The sequence below is a fragment of the Syngnathus scovelli genome, chromosome 8 (assembly GCF_024217435.2).
Source record: "Syngnathus scovelli strain Florida chromosome 8, RoL_Ssco_1.2, whole genome shotgun sequence".
Lineage (NCBI taxonomy): Eukaryota > Metazoa > Chordata > Actinopteri > Syngnathiformes > Syngnathidae > Syngnathus > Syngnathus scovelli.
In genome coordinates, this window is record NC_090854.1 from 15,879,413 (window position 1) to 15,902,213 (window position 22,801).

The following is a 22,801-nucleotide window of genomic DNA, read 5'->3' on the forward strand; positions in this document are numbered from 1 at the left end:
CCATGGCATCACCGAAGAATATATTTATAGACTGCATGATGAGAGACAATGTTTCCATGGAATATAATGGTAGCCCTTAACGATTTTGGACTCCCAAAAGCTGACTCTGTGCGGGTGTTTATCCGGCACCGCGGGCAGCCAAACCAGGAGACCTAAGCACGATGCAGGGATCAGACTCTTTTTAAGGGGATCAAAAAGATGCTGCCAAATTGGTTTGGCAGTCGCGCCGGTACACACACGTGCACGTTGATATCGTGATTGTTTGGTTAACCAGTTCCGTATGACGTCTCTGGTTGGGGTTTCTGAAGGTTTCCAGATTACTACTACTACTACTACTACAGTCGGCATGCAGAAGAAGAATGAGAAAGAGCTTTCAAAGAGAAACCAATCTATTCAAGCGATGTTTTGTAAAATAAAACACATTTAATGCTGCCCTGGTGAATCTGCTGCAGCTCTGTAGCCTCTTCTGATGTGCAGAAAGGTAGAGGAGCATATCCATTAAAGCATTTAAACACAAATTATGGAAACGAATAGCATTGCTAAAACGTCAAATCTTCTATTGAAAGGAGAATTATGAGTTAGGGTTCAGGGGTGAAGGTCTGTGACCTTGACCTGACGAGCATTTCTCTACAACCTTTCTTCTTCAGAAAGCAGGATCTTAACCTTTAACCCAGTGATCTTAAAGTCAGACTGAGTTACTGCCAGAACATTGTCACCTCATTCTTTGTCTAAGAATTTGCTCACTTTTGGAATGTTGGTTAAGAATGCATTCTATGACCATAGGGAGCAAATGCAAATTTATTTATTTATCGCTCTATTATTTATTTATTGGTTTGTTTGTTTGTTTCGTCATTTATTTATTAAGGTAGCAAGTTACTGCTTTATATGTTCCCATCGTGGGTTAAACTTCAGATGTCACATCCAAACCTGGGCATTATCACTAACGCATGCGTATGAAAGCCTAAATAGATGTTTGTAATTTAGATCTTCTGAATGTGACTTTTAGTGTGCATAAAAACACTCCCAGAGAGAAGCACAAGGCAAGGAGAATGAAAACAATGACTTGTGTCAGAGAACCTCTGGTGCAGATGGAAAGCAGAATTGGTGTGGACAAACCAGACGAAGCAGGGAGAGGGGGGGGGGGGGGGGGGGGAGAACAGCAGAGAGAAAAGGGCGGGAAGTTTGGTGACAACTCCTTTTGGAGAGAAAGCCAGTGTGTCTGTCTCCCTCTGACCCCTCCCCTCCACCAGAGAGGTATAGAAGGTGCAGCAGCATCTGAACCTGCACAAGTGTGCTGCCCAAGCTCAGCTCAGAGAAGTTATCCAGCCTCTTCCAGAGACCATCCAAGCAAGAAACTCGTTACCTGTCGCTGCTAACTCACGTGACCATCTAACCCTTGAGACACCAGCGCTGGTCCATTCATCCTAAGATTCACCACCACCGAGCGCCGCAGTCATGACGAGGGTGCAGCAGCGCTCGCCCGGGTTTCTGGTCCTCTTCCTGGTGGTCCTCATCGCTGGGATAGTTTTGTCTGGTCCCTCAACGCCACGCAGGAGCAGAGGTAGGACATGCCGATCTGATCATATCTGAATATGATAAAACAGAGACCTGTTTCGAATATGTCCTGCCTCATTCCCAAAATCATCTGACTTAGATTTCGGTTTACCTGTGACAGATAAGCCAGATAGAAAATGAATGAGTGGATCTCTGACTAAAAGGTTTGGTCATCCTCTTTTGGTGCATGTTCTCTCACAGTGCAATTCTGATGGCCTTCAGATTCATAATATTAATTGTGATTAAGCACTTTCATTATGAGGCAAAGATTCTATTGTCCAAAAGAATATAATTTACTATTTCATTGGTATAAACATACCCTGTTGAACCTGACTAATGTAGGAATCAATTTCATCAACACTATAAATGCATCGGATTTGGTCCTGCCATTTCCCAATGAGCCCAAAGAAGTCGATTTCTCACCTGCCAGACTCACCTCAATAACATTTCTCTTTTACACGAGTCACGTTTCAAAGAGAGAACAGCTGCTCCATCACGTACTTCCTCAGGTTAGAGAGTTCATCTTGCAAAACAAGCTCACGAGATGAAGTTCCTGCAAGTACAGGAGGTGTTGATTTTCTGGTGCGGCTATTAAAACACGTGTTAGACTTTAATCAAAGTACCCGCAAACACCGCAGTAAAGCGCTCACATATTGTGACTAACCAGAAGGACCACACAATGACTTCAGCAGCTCCAGCAGCACAGAGGGGAGATGATATTTAATAGAAGACAAATATTGAAACCATTTTGCCTCCCTTTTGGGAGTATGCAAAAAGAATCGGAGCTGCAGCTCCTTGCAGGAGTTTATTTGTCTCGTTCTTTCCAGCAGGAAAGAAGAAAGAAGCCATAACATAGTCTCAGATTAGACAATTGAGTCACTGATTGGTAATTTTGGTAAACAGAACTTTTTCTCGTCTCACATTGCACAAACGAACTCCAGCCCTCTTTTATTCCACCGCATACAGTCGTGCTGTATTTGTATGTTCAAGCCCCTTTGAAGACTTTGGGGGTTGTAAAAATGATGAGGGGTGAGCAGCCAGCAGCCCGGCCTCACTTGGTTCAGGCTTGCTGGCAGAGGTTGGCTTGGAGACAAGTCATGGTGTGCAGCTTTACGCTTGTTTTTCTAGTTCTTCTCTGAGGGAAAAGGGCTTTTAAGTGTTTCTTGGCTCAAACATCTGATTTGAGAGTCAAACACATTATGTAGTGAAGTGTTTGGTTTCAAAAGAAACAATTTCAAGATATCCTGGGCTTATTTTAAGATCAGTCAAAAAATATGTTGGTTCAATCTTTCCGAGTGGTCCTTTGAGATAGATATTGAGCACTGATGTCAGATTTGTTTGGTAGTGCCTTCAACAAACGCTGGGCCACTGACCAGATGGGGGCAGACTCATGTTACAAAAGCTGTTGCCAACTTTTGAAGCAATGCATGCCTTCAACATCTGTTGAAAGGCTATTTTTAGCCAAGTCTTCACTTCTAATTGTCTAAACATGATCAAAACGTGACCAAATGAACAACAAAAGAAACGCAACGATGCACAAATGCATGTTTCTAAGTGTAGGTTTTGAATAACTGCATTTTTTTGAGACGTGTTTTTACCTGACCATCACAATTTTTTTTTCCGGGTAATTAGCTTCCACAAGCTTGATACTCATAAAGGGTACAATAATTGAAATGGTGCATTTTGAGTTAGATATTAAAGTGCCTGGAGAATTTGATTTTATTTTGTGGAAAAAAATCACACCTGTGGAAAAATAATGTAAATTGAGAGCTCCACTTGCCTCTTTTTTTTTTTTTTTTTTTAATGTAGGGAGACCTTTAAAATACACAGGCTAATTGGGATCCATGACCAAACCGCGTGAGACAGGAAGTTGCGTAGAATCAAAATATCAAGATTTAGATGTAGTTCCAATATACAGTATATTATCCTTCGAATCTTACATCAAAATTCCAAGGAGCCTAAAAACCACATGACAAAATCAAAACAAACAAAAACAGTATCCTAGAAAATAAAATATGACATCATCCTGTTCGCTATTACAATAAAACATTATTTACGACTGACCCAAATTTAGATGATAAATGTCTTGGAGAGAGCATTGAGCGAGCCAGAACAAAACCGCAGATCAAGCAGGGATAAATAATGGTGATGGAAATATGAAGACAGTAGAGGGGAAGGGTTACCCGATAAACTTGGAATCCCGAGGTGTCAAAATGATGGAAAGATGGCCACTTCCACATACAATGGATACAATGGAGCAGCACCGCAATGGGGAAGGGAAAGCAGCTGTGGCTTTGTTAAAAATATACCCAAAGCCATTTGTAGTGTGAAAGCAGCACGGACGGCGCCAAGGAAAATTTGCAGAGTGCAATCCCTGGCATGACTATCTCCCGCTGGAGCAGGGATTGTTCCACAGAAGACTCCCACTGATTTATAGCCGATATTCCCTCAGCCCCGTTTTAACTAATGTAGGTCACTGGAGCTGTCATTGGTTTGTCGCTATCTAAATTATTTTCAACTGTCTGTGCCACTGCTGGCAAGTTTTTTTTTACACTCCATTGCCCTAAATGGAGTAGGCCATGAAACATCTGTTTCAGCTCTTCTGTCTACCTCCCATCTTTTGAGAACTTGACATCACCTCTTTTGTGTGTGGCAAAGGAGAGGGGGGGGGGGGGTCCACTCACTCAGTTTAATTGATTTAAACGATCACGCATGTGAGGGGGGATATAGTTTGTTGGGCGGTATACCACACGGGTATAAAGTTTATACACCCTCATTTAGTTGGGAGGATGAGAGCAGATCTGTTGTGTGACCCACAAAAACGACTATTCGGATTAAACAAAGACACATTTTATTTGAGAACAAAACAATGCAGCTCTCAAGATGAGTGGGGAAGACTTTATACTGCGAGCGTTTTAAGCAATACAAATTTACAGGCCAATCAGTGTTCAAAAATAGTTGATCAACAACATATCCGACCAAGAGTTCAATCGAGTCAACAAGTTAAGCCAGCAAAACCAAACCAAGTACGAAACGGTAGAGAAATTCAAGTAGAAACTTTTGTCAATACTAAAATATTTAATCGTTCTACCTCTACGACTCCCATTGTCCATCAAAACTCTAACAAAAATCTCACAACGCCCCACAATGTACTTTTGGTATCAGAAGCACTTCAGAAAATGAACGGATGGACAGGATCACGGAATTTTCTAGTCAAAGCTGACATGACTGTGTGTTTTCATCACCATTATTTTGCGACTCCCTTTCCCGGGGGATCATACATCACCGAGTGATAACGTTCTCTTCTGAGCCAAGCTCCAGTTTGAGGGTGTTGCTGCTTTCTGACACAAGAGCATGACCTCCTCTGATAACTCACCAAAACATAAGATGGAGAGGACAATTATTATGTTTATCAGATTTTGGCCGTTTATTTATTGGATAGTGTCATGTGTTGATTGGTGACTTCATTGCCCTTTGAATGTTTGCGCATGCAGTTGGTGGGAATTAAGTGGATTAACTTTTGCTGCCAGACTCATAATATTTTAACAAAAGTATTGTAAAACACAAACCATGTTTGTTTTTGTTAGAATAAGTGCACCAAATGATCATCAGGGATCGTCTGCAGATAATGATATATATATATATATATATATATATATATATATATATATATATATATATATATATATATATATATATATATATATATATATATATATATATATATATATATATATATATATATATATATAAATATTTTTTACATCAACGCATTAAAATGAACAAACCTTCCTGGATTAAATTGACAATGTAACAGCTGCAAATGTTCAAAAACTAAAATACTAAGACAAATATAATTTTGATAAACTGGCCTCCTATTTTGCCAGTCTACTGCGTCGAATAAAGCTAACAGGATTTGTTGACATTTTGGCGTGTGATACTGTTTAGTCTGAAAGAATAGCAAGTAATATTGCGTGGAAAACAGTCTAATTATATCTTAAATCAATTTGGGCTACAGCCATTTGCAAGAGTGCATGTAAATTGCAACAACGTGAGTGCTGCCGCTGAGTGATAGATTGGTGATCAGGCTTGTGGTTTAGTCATCATTTAGATTTAATCCCCATACTTGGGAAATATTGATAAGACTAAACAGTTTTCAAGTGTGGAAAGGATACGCGTCTGAGCCAGTCTTTGCTTGTATTGATTTTAGCAACACACTGCCAGATGTTTCCTGATGTTTCCTACTCACTAGGCCAATCTCACTTGTGCTTTTGTGGGGAGAAGCAAAAATAAATGCTTTTGATTGAGGTTTTCATCGGGAACACATAGCTGGAAAAGCTAAGAGGGTATTTTTCAAGTCCAGGGCTTCCCCCTTTGCAAGTGTCTCCGCTGGGGTCTGGCAGCTGCTAGCGTCGTTCGGCATGCAAAGTTCCACTATTTCATTTAGTGCTGAGATTGAAGCCAAAGACATGTACTTTGGGAAAATTATTGTTGATAGTCTTAACTACAAAGGATTGGGACTAAAGCTCATCTGTCACTCCAAAACTCTTTTTAAAACCATAAAAATCCACTAATTGATCTATTGTCGATGTTGATCCAAAGAAGATGAGGGGAAAAGCCAACCAACAATTCCATAAAAAAAAAATTCATTTGAACAACTTGCCAGTCATTTTTTCACGTCTGATCATTTCCAACACAAGTATGCCCAGTATTCTGATTTATTGTTCTACATGTTTATGTGGAAATTGAAAGTCACCATCAATCACCGTTATGGAACAGATTCACTCATCCAAGCAACATGACTTCCAATTATTAATGTCTACAATAAATTAGCTTATTTCTGACTCAAAATCGAACCAAGCGTGAACATATGAGTCACACAAGAAAATGATTTGAGTGTACTAGATTCTCAAGGTTAGTTTTAACCTTATTTTTACCCATATAATTAAGGTTTTTATGTTGGTTCAACGTGGTCTGGAGAAATGTGGGAGGCACAGAGCAGAAAATTAAATATTTGCTGCCAGCAGGAAGAGGTGCCTACGAGTTTTTTTTTTTTTTTTTTAGAATGGGACATTCATCATACCAAGACATCTGGTCAAGCACTGACCTTGTGGAAATGAGTTATCCAGAGTGTTATCAAATTTTGATGACTATTTTTTTTCTATCCCATTTAGTATCAAACATCTAACAAATCTGGTACAAATTTAAGAGCAATCAGACAAATCTCTTGGATGAGTTCATTTTTTTAAGGACCCCCTGGCAATGGAGAAAATGACAGAATGGCTGCTTAAGATCAAAATAATACCCACCATGTGTTTTTCGAGGCAATACTTTTTTGTGGGTCCACTCATATTTGACATGCCTACTAAATTTCACGTTGAAATGTGTTCTAGGGCTGAATTTTCAAACAATGAAATAACATAACATAATAATAATAATAATAAATACCAGGGCGAACATGGTTTCATAGTCTATGAAATTTCTCAAAATATAGACAATAACATAATGACAAAGAAATCATTTTGTCCAGTAATATTCACATCCTTCCCTGTCCCGCCAGTCCGCCGCCAGAACATGAAGGTCCGCATCAACGCCACAGGTGACACCATAGTGATGAAGTTTGTACGTCCCAACACCGACACCAAGCTGGAGGGTTACATCCTGGGCTACGGCAGCAGCATGTTCTCCAAACAGTTCATTCAACTCCCAGAGAACGGGAAGCCTTACGAGACCGAGTTTGGTGAGGGTGGCCAATGACGAGCGCAAACATATTTCATAAGAAGACACACGTCTTTTGAAACTAAGATGTGAATGTTGTGTCTTCAGACGCCGAGCCTAAGTATCTTATCGCCGTGCAGCCTATCCCAACCAACGATGTCAAAAAGCACTGCACAGGTATGAAATTATAAACATGAAAGCTGTTAAAAATGGCGTCCAGATACTGTAACCGTTCTTCTGCAGGGAAAGTGGAAATGAATAAACCACTCCACCTAGTTATTGGCTCAGTGACGCCCACCTCAGTTTTACTCTCCTGGGGGACCCTACTGAAGACCCCCTACGAAGGGAATATCATGAACGACTGTCTCGAGGATGGGTATGCTTCCACGTTTGTAGACATAAAATTGGATAACTGCCGAAATTTTTTTATCAAACAGCATATCCTCTTTGGTCCAGACACTACACAGTGCGTTACCGAGAGAGGAACAGGAAGTGGAACTACCAGACCTGCCCGACAAGCGACACGGTCATTGACAAGCTCAAGCCCAATGCCGTTTACGAGTTTGGTGTCCAGCCCAGCTCGAAGGACAGGATTGGATCGTGGAGCAAGCCTGTTATCCACAACATCAGCTCTGGGGTCGTTCAAGGTAAACACTTTTATCACCTTCAGTTTCTCCAAGTTGTTTATCGACTGTATAAATTTTTGTTTCTAGAGAAAGTCATCAGGAAAATCTTCAAACGTCCCATCAGCCCTGTGGTACGTACTTTTATTATCATTATCATTATTTTAATGCAATCAAAGAATAGACTACGTATTCTAACAATGTCGACATAATTCCATCACATGAGGATTTATTGTATAGATGAAAGAGTTCTTGAAGCTAATGAGAACCAACAGCTCGGCTCAGAATAAGCATATTCAAGAACGGGGCGTGCGCCCGGAAGAATTAATACACTCTGGAAAGCATGTTGTACATTTTTTTTGTATGTGTATGCTATTCTCAGGGTTGTTTGCCTCGTTAAGTTCCCTTCCAGATGCCGAATGGAAACGGCATGAGTACAGCCAGGGCGTGACAAGCCAAGTCCATCTGTAGTGTGCTAGCGTCTTTATTTATTCCAATTTAAAGCCAATCACGTCAACGGGAGATACTAAAAGAAACCGAATGTTTCCAGTTGATGTCAATTTATTTGTTATTAATTATTGCGACTATATTGTTCACCAAATCTCACCTTTTGTTTTTGGCCCACTAGAAACCCCTAGCACAAGGTCCTCACTTCCCCTTTACTCCTCGCCATGGTAAGTTGATCAGAGATGAAATTTCTTGCTAAACGGATTGTTAACACTGGAAAAGAAGATGCATTATGCTTTTGTGTTATGTATGGAAAAAAAAAAGTCTCTGTTTTGTTGTGAACCTTGAGTCGAAGCACTGGAAATATCCTTGTTTTATATGCTTTGATTTATTGCAGATTACCAGAAATCTATTTAGTTTTTGCAAGACTGAGCCAAATTTCAGTAAAATCGAAATAAAAAAGTAAAAAAAATGTGAATCACTCAAGCCAATGAACTGCTCTAATTACGATGTGGTATATGAATAACTCCAATTAATTCATTCCAATCACAGATTAATATAATTCGTTACTTAGCAAACAGTATGACTTGATGTATTCACAGAGTAAGTAATTAATACTCCCAAAACATATAATTTGGTGAAAGCCTTAATGATACTTGGCTCCGGGCAACATTAATACGATTTGAAAGGAAACAGAGAATGAAATAAATCTGGGTAAAATACTTGACACACACAAATAATACTGTAAGATAGATGTGTTAGTTATGCAGGATAAAAAATACATATGTTAGACATCATAATTGCAGCTCACATTTCTGTATATCCACTTTTTCCGGTTTGGATTATCCGATCTTGAAAGTATAACTACACATATTAGTTGTTTTCTTTTAACTACTCCTGAATAAATATTGCACAAAGAATTAGTAAACACAACCTCCGCTCAACCCAGACCACCTCACACTAAGTTTATTTCCAGAACTGCATCATGTTTTAAAGTGCCTGGAAAACTTTTATATTGTCTAGGAAAGATCTAAGGACGTACAACGCTTTTGGCTTGAGACTTTATCAATAATAAAAAAGAAAGCATTACTGTGAACTGGTCAACCCTGATAATCCTTGGGGAGAACTGTCAACCATTGACCAAATGTTTTGCCTTTCCATTTGTTGGCTTTTTTTTTTCAGGACTGGGACAACCTTTGCACTGACTTTGAATGTAACCATTTTTCTTTTATTCTTTGTTAGTTCTTCATAATAGGACACAGGGCAGACTACCTCTCTCCCGCCACATAACCCCAAAGACAACTCTTGGTAATTTCTTTTCCGAGTATGAACTCAGGAATTCTGTAATGGTCAGAAAAACATATTAACTTTGCCTTTCTATCAATTAAGGATTGATGCAACATTTAATCAACATTTTGTTCACATGCTCTAATGTGTACTATATTTGTCAGCTCCCACCACAACTACTAAACAGGAACCTCTGTCTACCACTGGATCCCCAGCACCTGTGACTACCAAACCGCCAATTGGTAAATAGAGATTCATGTTTGCTAAGAACTTTAAAAAGTGGACCTATTCTAATTGAGAGGAAGACCATGAATTGTTCGTTGCATACTTGGCCCACACTAAATGTGTGATGTCAGATTTTCAACAGGGTTAAAGAAGGTAGGATTTGCACCACGTAGCTCGTGCAGCTATTTTTAATTAATAGTTTTTAGGGCCTTGCTTTGTTCCGAATATATTTTTTCTCAGTTACCGGTTTGTTTGGCTGACGCGATTGAAATCAGACTTTTGACGAGCAAATTAATTTGGTGCTTGATTTAAGCAATAGTGTCTTTTTATTATTCTAGTCTTGGAATTCATTGTATCGGCTTTGCCTGTGTTGTTTTTGGAGTTCCTCTGATTCCCTTTCACTAGCAGTTGAATCATTCTCATTGCTTATAACGCAAGCAATCAATCAATACCTAATAAAACCTTCCATGCTAGTGTCTTAGTGAGACAGCAGTTGAATTCATACCATACAAATCCTGGCTAACTGGGTATTTCTTAAGTTGAATGAGTCACTGAAACTTGAGCCAGGTAAAAGATAATGTGTAATGTAAAACTAAGCCAAGCATCACAATCTAAGTTCCCAAGTCTTTGCCTGCACTTCTGCTGTTTTCCTGCGGCCAGTCAGTCATGACTTTTGTTTGTGGTTTTTATCAGACAGTATCTTACAGGTAATATTTTCTCTTTCTTACACGCCACCCAGGAGGAGGCCTACCGCAATCTGTCATTCCTCTTTTCCACGAGGTCCCCTCAGTTCCTAATTTCTCACTTCCACTTCAGATTTCACCTCCAGCAGTTTCTGCACCAGTCCCTAAGCAAAATAGCGGACAATCCCCAAATCATGACCCACATCTATTAAATCTTCATCAACTGCCAACACAATCCAAGCCCAGACCCCAACAACCCCAAACTGGTTCTCAACCAAAACCCCAGTCTGATCAGTTAAGATTCAAGCCCGTAGTTCAACACGAGCCATATCCAGATCTTGAGCTGCATGCTACAACACATAACCCAAGTCCAACACATTATCAAACATCACAACCCACACCCCAAGTAAAACCTCAGCCAGAAACCAGATCAACACCCAAGATGCAGACAAAATTGAAAACCCAGACAGATCCACAACCCCTGTCACAGCCTCAAACACATGACCAAACATCAAAACCTATACCCCAAGTAAAACCTCAGTCAGAAAACAAATCAACACCCAAGATGCAGACAAAATTGAAAACCCAGACAGATCCACAACCCCTGTCACAGCCTCAAACACATGATCAAACATCAAAACCTATACCCCAAGTAAAGCCTCAGTCAGAAACCAGATCAACACCCAAGATGCAGACAAAATTGAAAACTCAGACAGATACACAACCCCAATCACAGCCTCAAAGACATGATCAAACATCACAACCTATACCCAAAGTAAAACCTCAGTCAGAAACTAGATCAACACCCAAGATGCAGACAAAATTGAAAACCCAGACAGATCCACAACCCCAATCACAGCCTCAAAGACATGATCAAACATCACAACCTATACCCCAAGCAAAACCTCAGTCAGAAACCAGATCAACACCCAAGATGCAGACAAAATTGAAAACCCAGACAGATCCACAACCCCAATCACAGCCTCAAAGACATGCTCAAACATCAGAACCTATACCCCAAGCAAAACCTCAGTCAGAAACCAGATCAAGACCCAAGATGCAGACAAAATTGAAAACCCAGACAGATCCACTACCCCAATCACAGCCTCAAAGACATGATCAAACATCACAACTTATACCCCAAGCAAAACCTCAGTCAGAAAACAGATCAACACCCAAGATGCAGACAAAATTGAAAACCCAGACAGATCCACAACCCCAATCACAGCCTCAAACACATGATCAAACATCACAACCTATACCCGAAGTAAAACCTCAGTCAGAAAGCAGATCAACACCCAAGATGCAGACAAAATTGAAAACTCAGAGAGATCCACAACCCCTATCACCGCGTCAAACCACAAGTCAGCCTAAACCACCAAATCATCCAGTCACACAGCTCATACAACCAACACAGTTAATAAGCAGGCCTGGATTTGAGGCACATCCAAAACTGCCTCAACCAACAACGCAACATCAACCTCAAAGACAACAAGTTCAAACAATTCCTTACATCCTGCCTAAACAACCAGCTCAATCTTCAACTGAGCCACAAATCAAAACAATTAAAACACAATCTGAATCAGAAGTCCATTTTCAGACAACATCCCAACCTCTACAGAAAACCCCTCGAGCGCCTTGGCCAAGCACTAAGGAACAGTTTAAAGTGCCTAAACAACCAGCCCAATCTGCAACTGAGCCACAAATCAAAACGATTCAAACACAATCTGAATCAGAGACAACATTCCGACCCTTCATTCTACATAAAACCTCTCGAGAGCCTTGGTCAACCACTAAGAAACAGTTCAAAGTTCAATCAACATCAGAACCAAGGACTAGTTCTTCAACCTCCACAACGCACCCTCTACTGAAGAGAACATCCCAGCCAGAAGCACACTCACAAACACAACCAAGTCAGCCAGCCAAGTCTCAAAAACAACCAACCAAACACAGTGACCAACCACAACCTTTAGATAGAACCCAGTCACAGCCTCAGTCTCCTCTTTGGTCAGACCCTCTACCCCAAAGCAAACCTGCTTCCCAAGCCCCACCAACCACACACTATGAATCCCAAACCAAGGTAAATCCTGCACCAGTGTCCAAAGCAGAAGCACAGCCTGGAATTGAGATTCAGCCTCGAGTCACGGGTCACTCTGGCCCTATTGAGGTCCCACCCTTGCAGGCAGTTCCCACTGGTAAACACCTACTTTCCACACACATATGTTAAGATGTCAAAATTACAACAAATGCCCTTTAGAATATACTACATGAGTTTTTTCCCATGCAGCTCCTAGTCCACCGGAGAAGGGAAAGCCTCTGCCAATCCCAGCCCCGGCTGCAGAGAAGTCCGATAGTAACAATCTTGGTAAACACCACAACAAGTTGGTTGCATTACCATCACCGCTTTTCGTCCAAACTGTATGACACCCAGTTGCAACTCAAACCACTGGATGATATCACTGCTTCCCCATCTCCATTTCCATCCTCACACCCACGTCATTGTCCCTGTCACCATGTGTGCTGTCAATCGCGGCCCAGCAGACCCTCCTAACCGCCACCCACTCACAAACAACGCCGTGTGCCATTCATGTCTCTGTCATTTCATTCCTTGGTCTCTCGTCAACATTCCTTTCACCATTTGTTCCATTTAGCTTGGCGAGCTCGCAAGTGGACAATCACTAACCTCCCCAAATGCCTCTCTTCTTCTATCTAGGTACCATCATCCGGAAAGTCGAGGCCCCTCGCTCCCCTACTAGCTCCTCAGCTATTCCGTCTGGACGAAACACAACAATTTCACGCGTCCGGGTTCCTCCTCACTTCCCTCGCAATGGTGTCAGAACATTGTCCACCTCCTCCCACAGCTCCAGGACCTCTGGGGGTAATGGAGAACTTACTTCCTCTACTTCTAATCTTACTTTATGTTTACAGATGACAGCAGATGGCTCCTGGTTTAGCACAAAATGAAATGCATACATTGAAAAACTTCCGTCTTGCGCTCTTAGGGCTTCCTGGGCAATCCCGAAACTCTGCTCAACCACATGTGCGCTCTCATGTGGTGTACTTCACACCTCTGCTGCATTTGTGGCTTGAGCCTTGGTGTCGTTAATATGATTTACAGTCCCTCCATGCTGGGCTATGTGCGACGTCTGGCTAGAGCGCTGGCAAGAACACGCAACAATTAAAGCTAGCACGCCAAACTAAGCAGAGCGCAGGCGGTTTCGCCAGTCCCTTTTTCCTCTGTTTGTATCATCCTTTCCTAAACATACCCAGAGCCACCTCAAAAGACTTACAGAATGGAGAACGAGGAAGGCCAAATTCGAAGATTAATGTCAATAAAGTCACGCCAGCTCCAATTTTAAATACAGCTCATCTGTAAAAACTAGGTCAAAGAAACATCTTCAGCTTTGTTTTTCCCTGACTGGACACTGCCAAATCCAGTGACACCAAACATTTGATAACCGTCCTTCTTCTCCCTCCAACAGCGCATCATAGGACCAATGCTCTCCCTAAACCTGGAGCATGGCCCAAAGAGAAACCTGGTAAACATTGACAAGAAAAATCATCTTTCAGCGTTCCACGCGCACTAACCCATGAGGCATTGCTGCAGTGTGTCCCAATCTGTGCACATCATAATAATCAATCATCATCATGATCATCATCATCCGCTTTTTGTCACAGTCCACTAATGCTTCAACCTGCTTGTCAGAACTTCTGTGGCTATTTTATTTGGATAATATGTCTTGTCAGTTCTATCTGTTTCAGCTAAAGATGGGCTTAAATCAAAAATTAATTGAAGATAAGTAACTTTTATCGATCATCTATTAAGTTCAAATCGGCAACACAGTGGAATTGTTCTCAGCGCATCCTTGAGAGCTCCTTGGTCCGAATCTCGGCTGTAAAGTCCGGTTCCCTCCAATTTTTCAAAAACATGCATGATTTGCTTTATGGTTTGAATAGACTCAAAATTGTCCATCAGTAGATTTTTTTTTAACAAAATGACTTCAACCAGCCCAAGGTATATCGGCTCCAGCTCACCTGCAACCCTAATGAGAAGATAAAAAAATAATAGTAAATGAAACCATTATCAGGACAGTTACGAGGTGCCTAAACAGGTTCTCGTAAAATTCGAAACTACAGGAACTTCACGTTTCTTTAATGTTCCTGATGATCGACAAAAGGCATTTCTTCAAATGCCCATTCTTAGTTGAGCATGCTCATCAAAGATGAGCACATTTCAGCACCTCGCCGCCAAACTTTTCTAAGGCTCATCACATTGTTTCACTTTTGCCAGCTCTGTCTCTGCTAATCAAAGTCAGTCAGTCGTAGGAGGAGAAAGCAAACCACGTCTGGACCGCACGTATTAACGCTGACGCTGTGCTCACTTCTCATTTCCTTCAGTCACAGCTGTCATGTGTTGTCTCGGTAAATGCGGATAATTTCAGATATCTTTGAAGGCATCCCAGGAAGGGTATTGGAACCATTACTTTGAATTAACCAGTGTAAAATACTGAACAACAAAACCTACTGTGAATCAATTATTTTAAGTGGAGTAGTTCCAGGATAATAATTGAACATTTTTTCCAACCATAACAAAGTCATAGAAATAGAAAACGGACTTCTAAAGGAATGTAAACGAACATTTGGAGCAATACTACATTGTCCTAAAGGTTAGACACATGTTTCCTCAATTTAGAAGTTTTATTTTAAATGTTTTTTTTAATTTGGGAAAAAAAATCAGCGATGTATACAGCAATGATGCAACACATGTTCGGTTAAAAACACATGCTATACATTTATCCTTCAACCACGTGAGCATGACATCATCTTTTTTGTGATAGGCCGCCTCACATAATCACAAAAATAGATTATCTTGAGTATTTCGCTTGATACATATCAGTGCATGTTTGCCATTAGATGTCTATCATATGGCGGTTCATCTTGAGGCTAATCATCAGTGGTTTGTTCTGCCGATTACTTCAGGGGGTTGAAACGGCTTAGGTCATCGATTGCAGGGAAGGAAACAATCCCAAAAATAAATGTCTTGAAGCTGCTTTAGATCATTGCGTATTAAGTATTAAATAATCAATGACTTATCTTTGTGATAAGGGAATGAAAAATGACCAAAGGAGTGCAATGTGAAATAAATAAATAAATTGCAACTCCAGTTAAGGAAATGTGTCACAGGCTAGAGCTGGACACCCTCAGTGTTTCCTCAAATGATTTAGTGCCATGTGCTTTAATAAATCAGAAATATAAATCGGAAAAAAATGAGTCACTCATTAAAAACAAAGTAATACTAGACTTTGCCTTTTCTCGGATCATTAAAATAATTTGCAGGGCTGATTGACGATTTTATTTGTTGTAGATGTGGCAGCATTTGTCAATCTGCCTGGCTTGTCATACATAAATCTGCTACGATCAGGGATGGGCATTTGATGACATAACATTCATATAATCGATTAATTGTTGTAAAATTCATGAACGTTAAATTCAGCCTCTAAATGTTCTGCTGTAACGAAATGATATATCCAAAATGATATATCTGACGTCATGTTTCAACAATATAGAGGCAATTAATTAACACTCAATTAATCGATTATGATGCCCAATCCCCAGCTTTTAATGTTGCTTTTGTGTCCGCATTTATTTTTGTTGACAGCTCTCGACCATCACTACCCTTCTATCCATAAATGTGATCTTATTAATCCACCACTATTTGATTTCCAGTTTTGACTCTCTGACTACTTCAATGCAGACCACCAGTCGCTCTATGCGAGTTTGTTATTGTAATTCTGTAATAATTTATAATGTTTCCCCATTAATCTTTGCAGTTCTGCGCCAAACCATTCCCGTTAACAAGAGACCCAACCTGGTGGGGATGCCTAATGACCATGGTGAGGGCAAAACCCCCTTCCTCCCCCCCCCCCCCCCTTACTAGTTTTGAAAACATTCATCATTCCCCAAGGCACCATTTTGTTGTTTAAGTGAGACTCAGTGAAGGTGTTTTTATTATTTTACTTTAGAATTGTACGGTTTCAGGAGAAGAGTGACGTCAATGCGATTGTAAGAATAATTTCCTGTCGTTGACTCATCAAACTCACGTCGAGTCGTCAAATTTCACTCCACATTTCCTCTAAATGGTCCCACTGCAATATTTGATTCTTGCCTTCTCCTAACCGCAATTGATTTCAGCTGTCAATCTGGAACAAGTTAAAAGCGACAACAACATAAAAGATGACCTTTCAATAAAAAACACAAAACATCCAATAAAGCTAAACGAGTGCGCACTATCTGCGTAAACCTAACGCGATATTTTTGTTGTTGTTGTCTTACATTGACGTCAGACGTGTGACAATGGAAGCAAATTTTCATCTTAAAAAAAAAAAAAAAGCTCAACATTTTATTTCCGATGACACAGAACTGCTCTGCAAGAATGACGACCGAAGCAGATGGAACACAACTGTTCGTGAGTCACATGATGTACTGACCTCCCATTCCTCCTCCTCCTGTTTTGCCTCAGATAAACCCATGGACCTCAAACAAGGCGACAAGGAGTCCATCTTGAAACCTTTCCCTCTGGTCACGTCCAAGCCTAAGCACGAGCGTCGGCAGCAGACAACCACAATTACTCCGTCATTAAACAGTAGGAAACTATATTGTTATTTTACATATACATACAATTGCAGTCAAAACTGGTCGTTGGCAATCTATAAAGTTTCAGAAACAAAATCTCAATGTGCCCAAAGTATTGATCATTCACTTACACAAAAAGAAATCTTAGTATTTGAATATTTGTTTTAATATGCAGCTGTAACTTGTTGGAAAAGCTTGCAAATGAATCTAGTACTTACTTGAACTCGACTGTAAACTCTGGAATTCGTTAGTTTATCCAGGTTTATCCATTTATCATAGAGCATTCCATATGGAGCGATTCATCCATGGATGAGGAGGTTGCAATCTGAGAAGGAAACAAGAGAACATGTGTGATTTTGAGTTGTGGTGAACGCTCAAGCAGGTGTTGGGCAGACGGGATGTTGACCTGGGACAGAACTATGAAAAATGCTAACAGAGGTTCCTGCCAGGGACTGTTGGCACATAACACAGACTTGTCTGTTCCTTTCTGCAGACAGCCGCTTTGACGTGAATGAAAATTCCTCCATCTTCAGGCCCCTGCCTGCATCCGATGTGGACATTATGGGCAAGAAGCGCTATGTGGGTAAGACTGCGAAATTTCTTCCGATCTTACACCGTTTGGTCCACGGTACATACCAAGCACTGACCAATACCAACCAACCAACCAACCAACCAACCAACCAACCAACCAACCAACCAACCAACCAACTCTGACTGTACACTTCCACAGCTCCTCACGTCGTCTACAAGACTGATAAGAAGCCAGACGAGCCGTGTTCCATCACGTCCTCCCTGAGTTACTTCCCCGACGAGGAGGACGGCAGCGATCAGAACGTGACGGCTGCCCCCCGAATCCCACCCACCAACCTCACCGTGGTCACAGTCGAAGGGTGTCCGTCTTTTGTCATACTCGACTGGCAGAAAACCGATAATGAAACCAAAGGTACTGCAAGACAATGATGCACATTTTGACATATTTTGTTTTTCTTTGGATTTTCATTTATATATTAGGTGCTTTTTTTAGTCATTGAAATGACTATTATTATTCTCTCTATCAGAATATGAGGTCGTATCAACAGCTAAAGGACCCAATGGAGAAGAAGTGTCCATATTGACGACAACAAACCAGACACACACGGCAGTAGAGAATCTAAAACCAGAAAGCAGGTATACAACCACCCAAAACTCATTTAGATTTTAAAGACTCTTATAATTCATCAAATGTGCTAATTGGAACTAGATTTGCATTACAAAACAAACATAAATAATGATTTTTTTTTTGTACTACTTTGCACTCAATGCATTCAATTAAAGATAATTCTTACCAATCTAATAATGTATTCTAAAACATTTTTTTTTGCTCATTAAATCATGCATTTTAACATAAATTACTATTTCAAATATCAATTTTATCATGTCAGATTTTTAATCCAAACTAAATTATCCTCCGTTTTATCTCTTTTACTTTAAAGTCATACATAACAAAATACTTCATAATCAAAAAAATAATAATTCAGTCTTTTGTAGACAGCTCTCACCAGCAGGGACGTGCGGTGATTTATTATTGCACTGACGTCATCCCCCCCCCCCCATCCGGTAAAATTTGTCCGACACCAAACCGTGTCACAATAAAAAGTTTGAGGAATGCTGCTCTAGAGTAGCTTATTCATTATTTAATTTAAACTATTGTAATTGAAATCTCATATCAGCAGTCTTTACACATAAAATCACTCAATAAAGCACATGGAATCAAAAACTTTTCGATCGTGCATACAACTCCGTTTAAAAAGACATGATCCCAAATCCCGTTGTCCAAAACAAACCTTTTAACTCCGGAGTTGGTCTTCCTTTACTGATAACCTCCTGCTTCGACCAAAAATCAATAGTTGAAAATCGTTTGGCAATCCTCCATTGCAAAACGAAATGTAAAAACGAAAAAAAAAAAAAACAACGAATGCAAAACGAAATAAATGGACGACTGCTCCAGAGTTGTTCACGGTAAATTTGAACTGGAGATCACTTATTCTCCAGGTGGGCGCATGAAGCATCCCGGGATCACTAGCGCCCCCTGCCATAAGGCTGGAGAACCTTTTTTTCGTTACCTCGTTACAGACAGATGACAAAAAGCATTAGATATTCATTTTGGTTCAAAATGATACAAAACTACTGAAATTAAAAGGAAAATGACTAGAATAAAAACAATTGAATTTGTTTTCCCCCCTTTTCATGATGGCAGGGGAGGCACGGCCTCCCTTGACTCCTCTGACCGGACGTCACTGGTCATCTGAGAGTCGTGTTTAATTGGGGCGACCGCACATGCCATTTTAAAAGAGGCTTAGAAGTTTAATTGCTGTGTTTTGCTTAGTTATCAATCCCGTTGTTTTTCTTAACCCTCCCATTCATCCGTCACTATGATGGATTACAGCTGACGTTTTCCAGCAGTTTTATCTTAGGTGAAGTATGTCTTAAAGCTGCCAATACCGATAAACTGACCCAACATCTTCCTGCCGCACACATTGAATGTACTCAAGCACGAAATGGGACTTTTTTTTGGGATAGTTTAGGAGTGGAGAACCAATAAAGAACAGAACTCAATCCGTTTGTACCATTATTTTATTTTTCCTGCATGCAAAAATAACCAAAGAGAAAGAAAACCACTAAGGGTGGAGTCCATGGTGGATTTTTCTCTTTGCATCTGGACTTTTAAGAGTTCACCAGAAGCATCCCCTGGGCTTTTTTTTGCCAGGATATCTTAAGCTTCAGCAGCACGTGGAATAACCATCAGCTGTTTGACTACAGCGAGTGAGTCACAGCGTCTCACCCGTTGGCTCTGAATCGGCAACAATTTCTGGATGGAGGGTGGAAAAGGGGAATTTCGATGGGGAAAAATGTACGTAAAGTACGATTCATCCCTGAGATTGATTGTTTTCTGTGTTGTTTCAGTTATGAATTCAAAGTGACACCCAAGAACGAGCTGGGAACGGGACCTTCTAGTGAACCTGTGTCGTTCAATACAGAGTCAGGTAAGTTTCACTCAATTGATATTTTTCACACCACTGTATACAGTGATCCCTCGCGACTTCGCGTTTCGTTTATCGTGGATTTTCCTGCAGGCAAATGTGTCAAATTACATGTTAGACGTGACAATGACAATAATAATTTCTCTTCTACTTGCAGCTGACCCACGAGTGAGTGAAAACGTATCGGGTAAATATTATCCTCTCCTAAAATCATTACATTCTGGCATATTTTTCTTCTTTTAAATATAGGTTAAATTTGCTTTTTTTAAATAATTTTCGACAGGAAAAGACGCCATCTGGACGCAATTCCCATTTAAGACGGACGGCTACTCGGAATGCAATGGGAAGCAATATATAAAGAGGACGTGGTACCGAAAGTTTGTGGGCATCCAGCTGTGCAACTCCCTGCGATATAAGATCTACCTTAGTGACTCGCTCAATGGTACATACGAATAAAAGTTTTTCCGCAAGTTGTAAATGATTTACAAATGCAGTATTAAAGATGATCAATTAGCAGTATGGCAAATATGTTAACTGCCAATTCTGCCTAAATTCTTTCAAGCCATTCCGGTCCCCCTAACCTGTTGTTTAATGGAATCCTAATCTGGAGTACAAATTTACTAATCTTTTTCTTTCTCTTTAGGGAAGTTCTACAATATCGGGGATCAATCAGGTTACGGTGAGGACCACTGCCAGTTTGTGGACTCCTTCCTAGACGGGCGGACTGGGACACAACTGTTTGCTCACCAGTTACCTTCCAGGCCAGGTAGGCTATTTATGACTAACATGCAGATTTAGTTTCACCAAGAACAAAAAGGTGGTGTCCACATTTAATTACACAGTAACATTTTGAGTCCAAATAACAATGGTCGTGCGGTGGTGGGTGACGTATTGGGATGGAATCATGGAACGGACATCTGTCAGGAATCAACTGAGTCGATGTAAGCAAACCTCGTGTGTGCTCTCTGTGCAAGGCCCCAGGATTAAATGAAAAAAAAAAAGGAGGCCGATAATCATCAGTGCCTAGCCACCCACGAGTTAACCAGTTACTCCGAATTGCAGAATCATTTCTACAGGAGTTCTAATTTACGATTTTCAATTATCCAGCAAGTTAAATATTTCCAGTGGATGATCCTGTTTGATTTTTTTCTCCCCCCCTTCCACAGGTTACTTCCGGGCGCTGAGACAAGAGCCGGTTAGCTTCGGTGAAATTGGCGGCAAGTCACATGTGACTTACGTGGGCTGGTACGAATGCGGCACGCCCATTCCCGGCAAGTGGTAACACCTCCAGGCAGTCCAGAAGAAAGTCTGGAAAACAAGTACTAAAGGTGTCTAACGTGAAGGGACTTTCCTGTCACCATAAATCAGGGGTGGAGAACCTTTTTCCACCCACTTAAGGGCCATAGAAAATTCATAAAAAAAAAAAAACATGGCTGAGCAAATGTCTATTATTATATATTATTAGCATTTGTTGGTTGGATGTTCCGCTGAGGATTTGTTTTTAGAATTATATGGCAGGCTGGATGAAATGTTCTTGCAGCCCCTGCCATAGACACTGTAGATTGGTGGTATGGGTGGGGCGGGGGGGGGGGGTCTAAGGTTTTTACAAGGTATGAAAGGGTTCTGGAAACAAATCGTTGATGTTGTAAAAGTGTCAAAATGGATGCATGAGTGGTCAAAATATTAATTATACAGTCATTGTTCTGAAAATTTTTGGGAAGCTGGCTCCCAAAATGTATGATACTATTTATCAAGGGTTCGTTACAAGATTATAGCGCATGTTTGTACATTCCAGAGGACATATACTTGCATGGCTACACACACACACACACCCACACACACCATTTCTATGCAGAAACAAAGTGCCACTCATATAATGATTGTACATTTGTATTATGTAAAATACAAGCACATATGACACATGCGAGACCGACAGTTTGCTGTTCCTGAGGAATTGCTAGCAGTTGCAGATTGCACAGTATTATACTTTTGTTTATATATGTTTATGTATATGGAGTGATTTTTTTTTTTTTGTCTACCAGGGATAGTTTAAGATTGTTGGAAGAAAGAAAAAGTGTTTGGAAATCAGCTTCTATGATGTAGTTTTAAATATTAACCTTTTTCCAATGGGGCTGTTTGATAGAAATATATTTGTTGAAACATTTTGCAAAGTGTATATAATTTTCAAATTATTTCTCACAAATACTTTTGCGTTGCAATATATCAACTGTTATTGAGCAATAAATCTGGTTTTGATATTAACTGACACTCGTTTCTGACTTATTGCAAAGGATTTGGCATGATGCACTATAAGTGGTACCAGTAGAACTAGTTTTAAGCTCCTTTGAATGAAATAAAGTGCTTTAGAACTAAAAGCTCTGGGGGTAAACTGTATCCATATTTAACAATTCACTCATATTTTTCCGTCCATTACGTGGTCAAATCCATCAAAGAAGAGCGTTTTCAGGCTTGGAAGCTACTCCCGTGCGGGTGTTCGATCACGACTGAAAATGTTTTTAATAAACGCTTCGTTCACCGAGACGGTTTGACATGGCAGTGAGACCAGACCGCACGCTCGGTCAGAACACATCCAGGCCGCCACAAGCTTCAA

The 22,801-nt window shown here is 40.4% G+C and overlaps 1 protein-coding gene and 1 long non-coding RNA gene across 5 annotated transcripts; one reads left to right on the forward strand and one right to left on the reverse strand.

The window, feature by feature from the left end:
* The first annotated feature begins 1,410 nt into the window (after positions 1–1,410).
* LOC125973266 (target of Nesh-SH3) lies at positions 1,411–22,452 on the forward strand. 4 transcript variants are annotated; one of them, XM_068651582.1, is made up of 23 exons: positions 1,411–1,561; positions 7,115–7,294; positions 7,381–7,449; positions 7,516–7,648; positions 7,729–7,919; positions 7,986–8,029; positions 8,524–8,569; positions 9,585–9,650; positions 9,794–9,871; positions 10,594–12,732; positions 12,825–12,902; positions 13,251–13,415; positions 14,020–14,076; positions 16,369–16,431; positions 17,058–17,180; positions 17,664–17,753; positions 17,901–18,113; positions 18,229–18,337; positions 20,114–20,193; positions 20,348–20,377; positions 20,474–20,632; positions 20,834–20,956; positions 21,357–22,452. In XM_068651582.1, the coding sequence occupies exons 1-23, from the start codon at positions 1,456–1,458 to the stop codon at positions 21,470–21,472; spliced, it is 4,458 nt and encodes a 1,485-aa protein (XP_068507683.1). In that variant the 5' UTR covers positions 1,411–1,455; the 3' UTR covers positions 21,473–22,452. The 4 variants fall into 4 exon arrangements, with proteins under 4 accessions (XP_068507683.1, XP_068507684.1, XP_049583199.1 ...); XM_068651583.1 differs by lacking the exon at positions 14,020–14,076; XM_049727242.1 differs by lacking the exons at positions 10,594–12,732; positions 12,825–12,902.
* Positions 1,479–17,129, reverse strand: LOC125973273 (uncharacterized). Its single transcript, XR_007483118.1, has 3 exons — positions 17,026–17,129; positions 1,991–2,107; positions 1,479–1,586 (listed from the first exon to the last, which is right to left on the reverse strand). It is a non-coding gene; the product is annotated as an uncharacterized lncRNA (long non-coding RNA).
* Positions 22,453–22,801: the final 349 nt, after the last annotated feature.

Coding starts and splice junctions, on each gene's coding strand:
- LOC125973266 (XM_068651582.1), top strand. CDS start 1,456: ATGACGAGGGTGCAGCAGCGCTCGCCCGGGTTTCTGGTCCTCTTCCTG. Junction 1,562..7,114: donor AACGCCACGCAGGAGCAGAG/GTAGGACATGCC, acceptor CTGTCCCGCCAG/TCCGCCGCCAGAACATGAAG. Junction 7,649..7,728: donor AACGACTGTCTCGAGGATGG/GTATGCTTCCAC, acceptor TCTTTGGTCCAG/ACACTACACAGTGCGTTACC.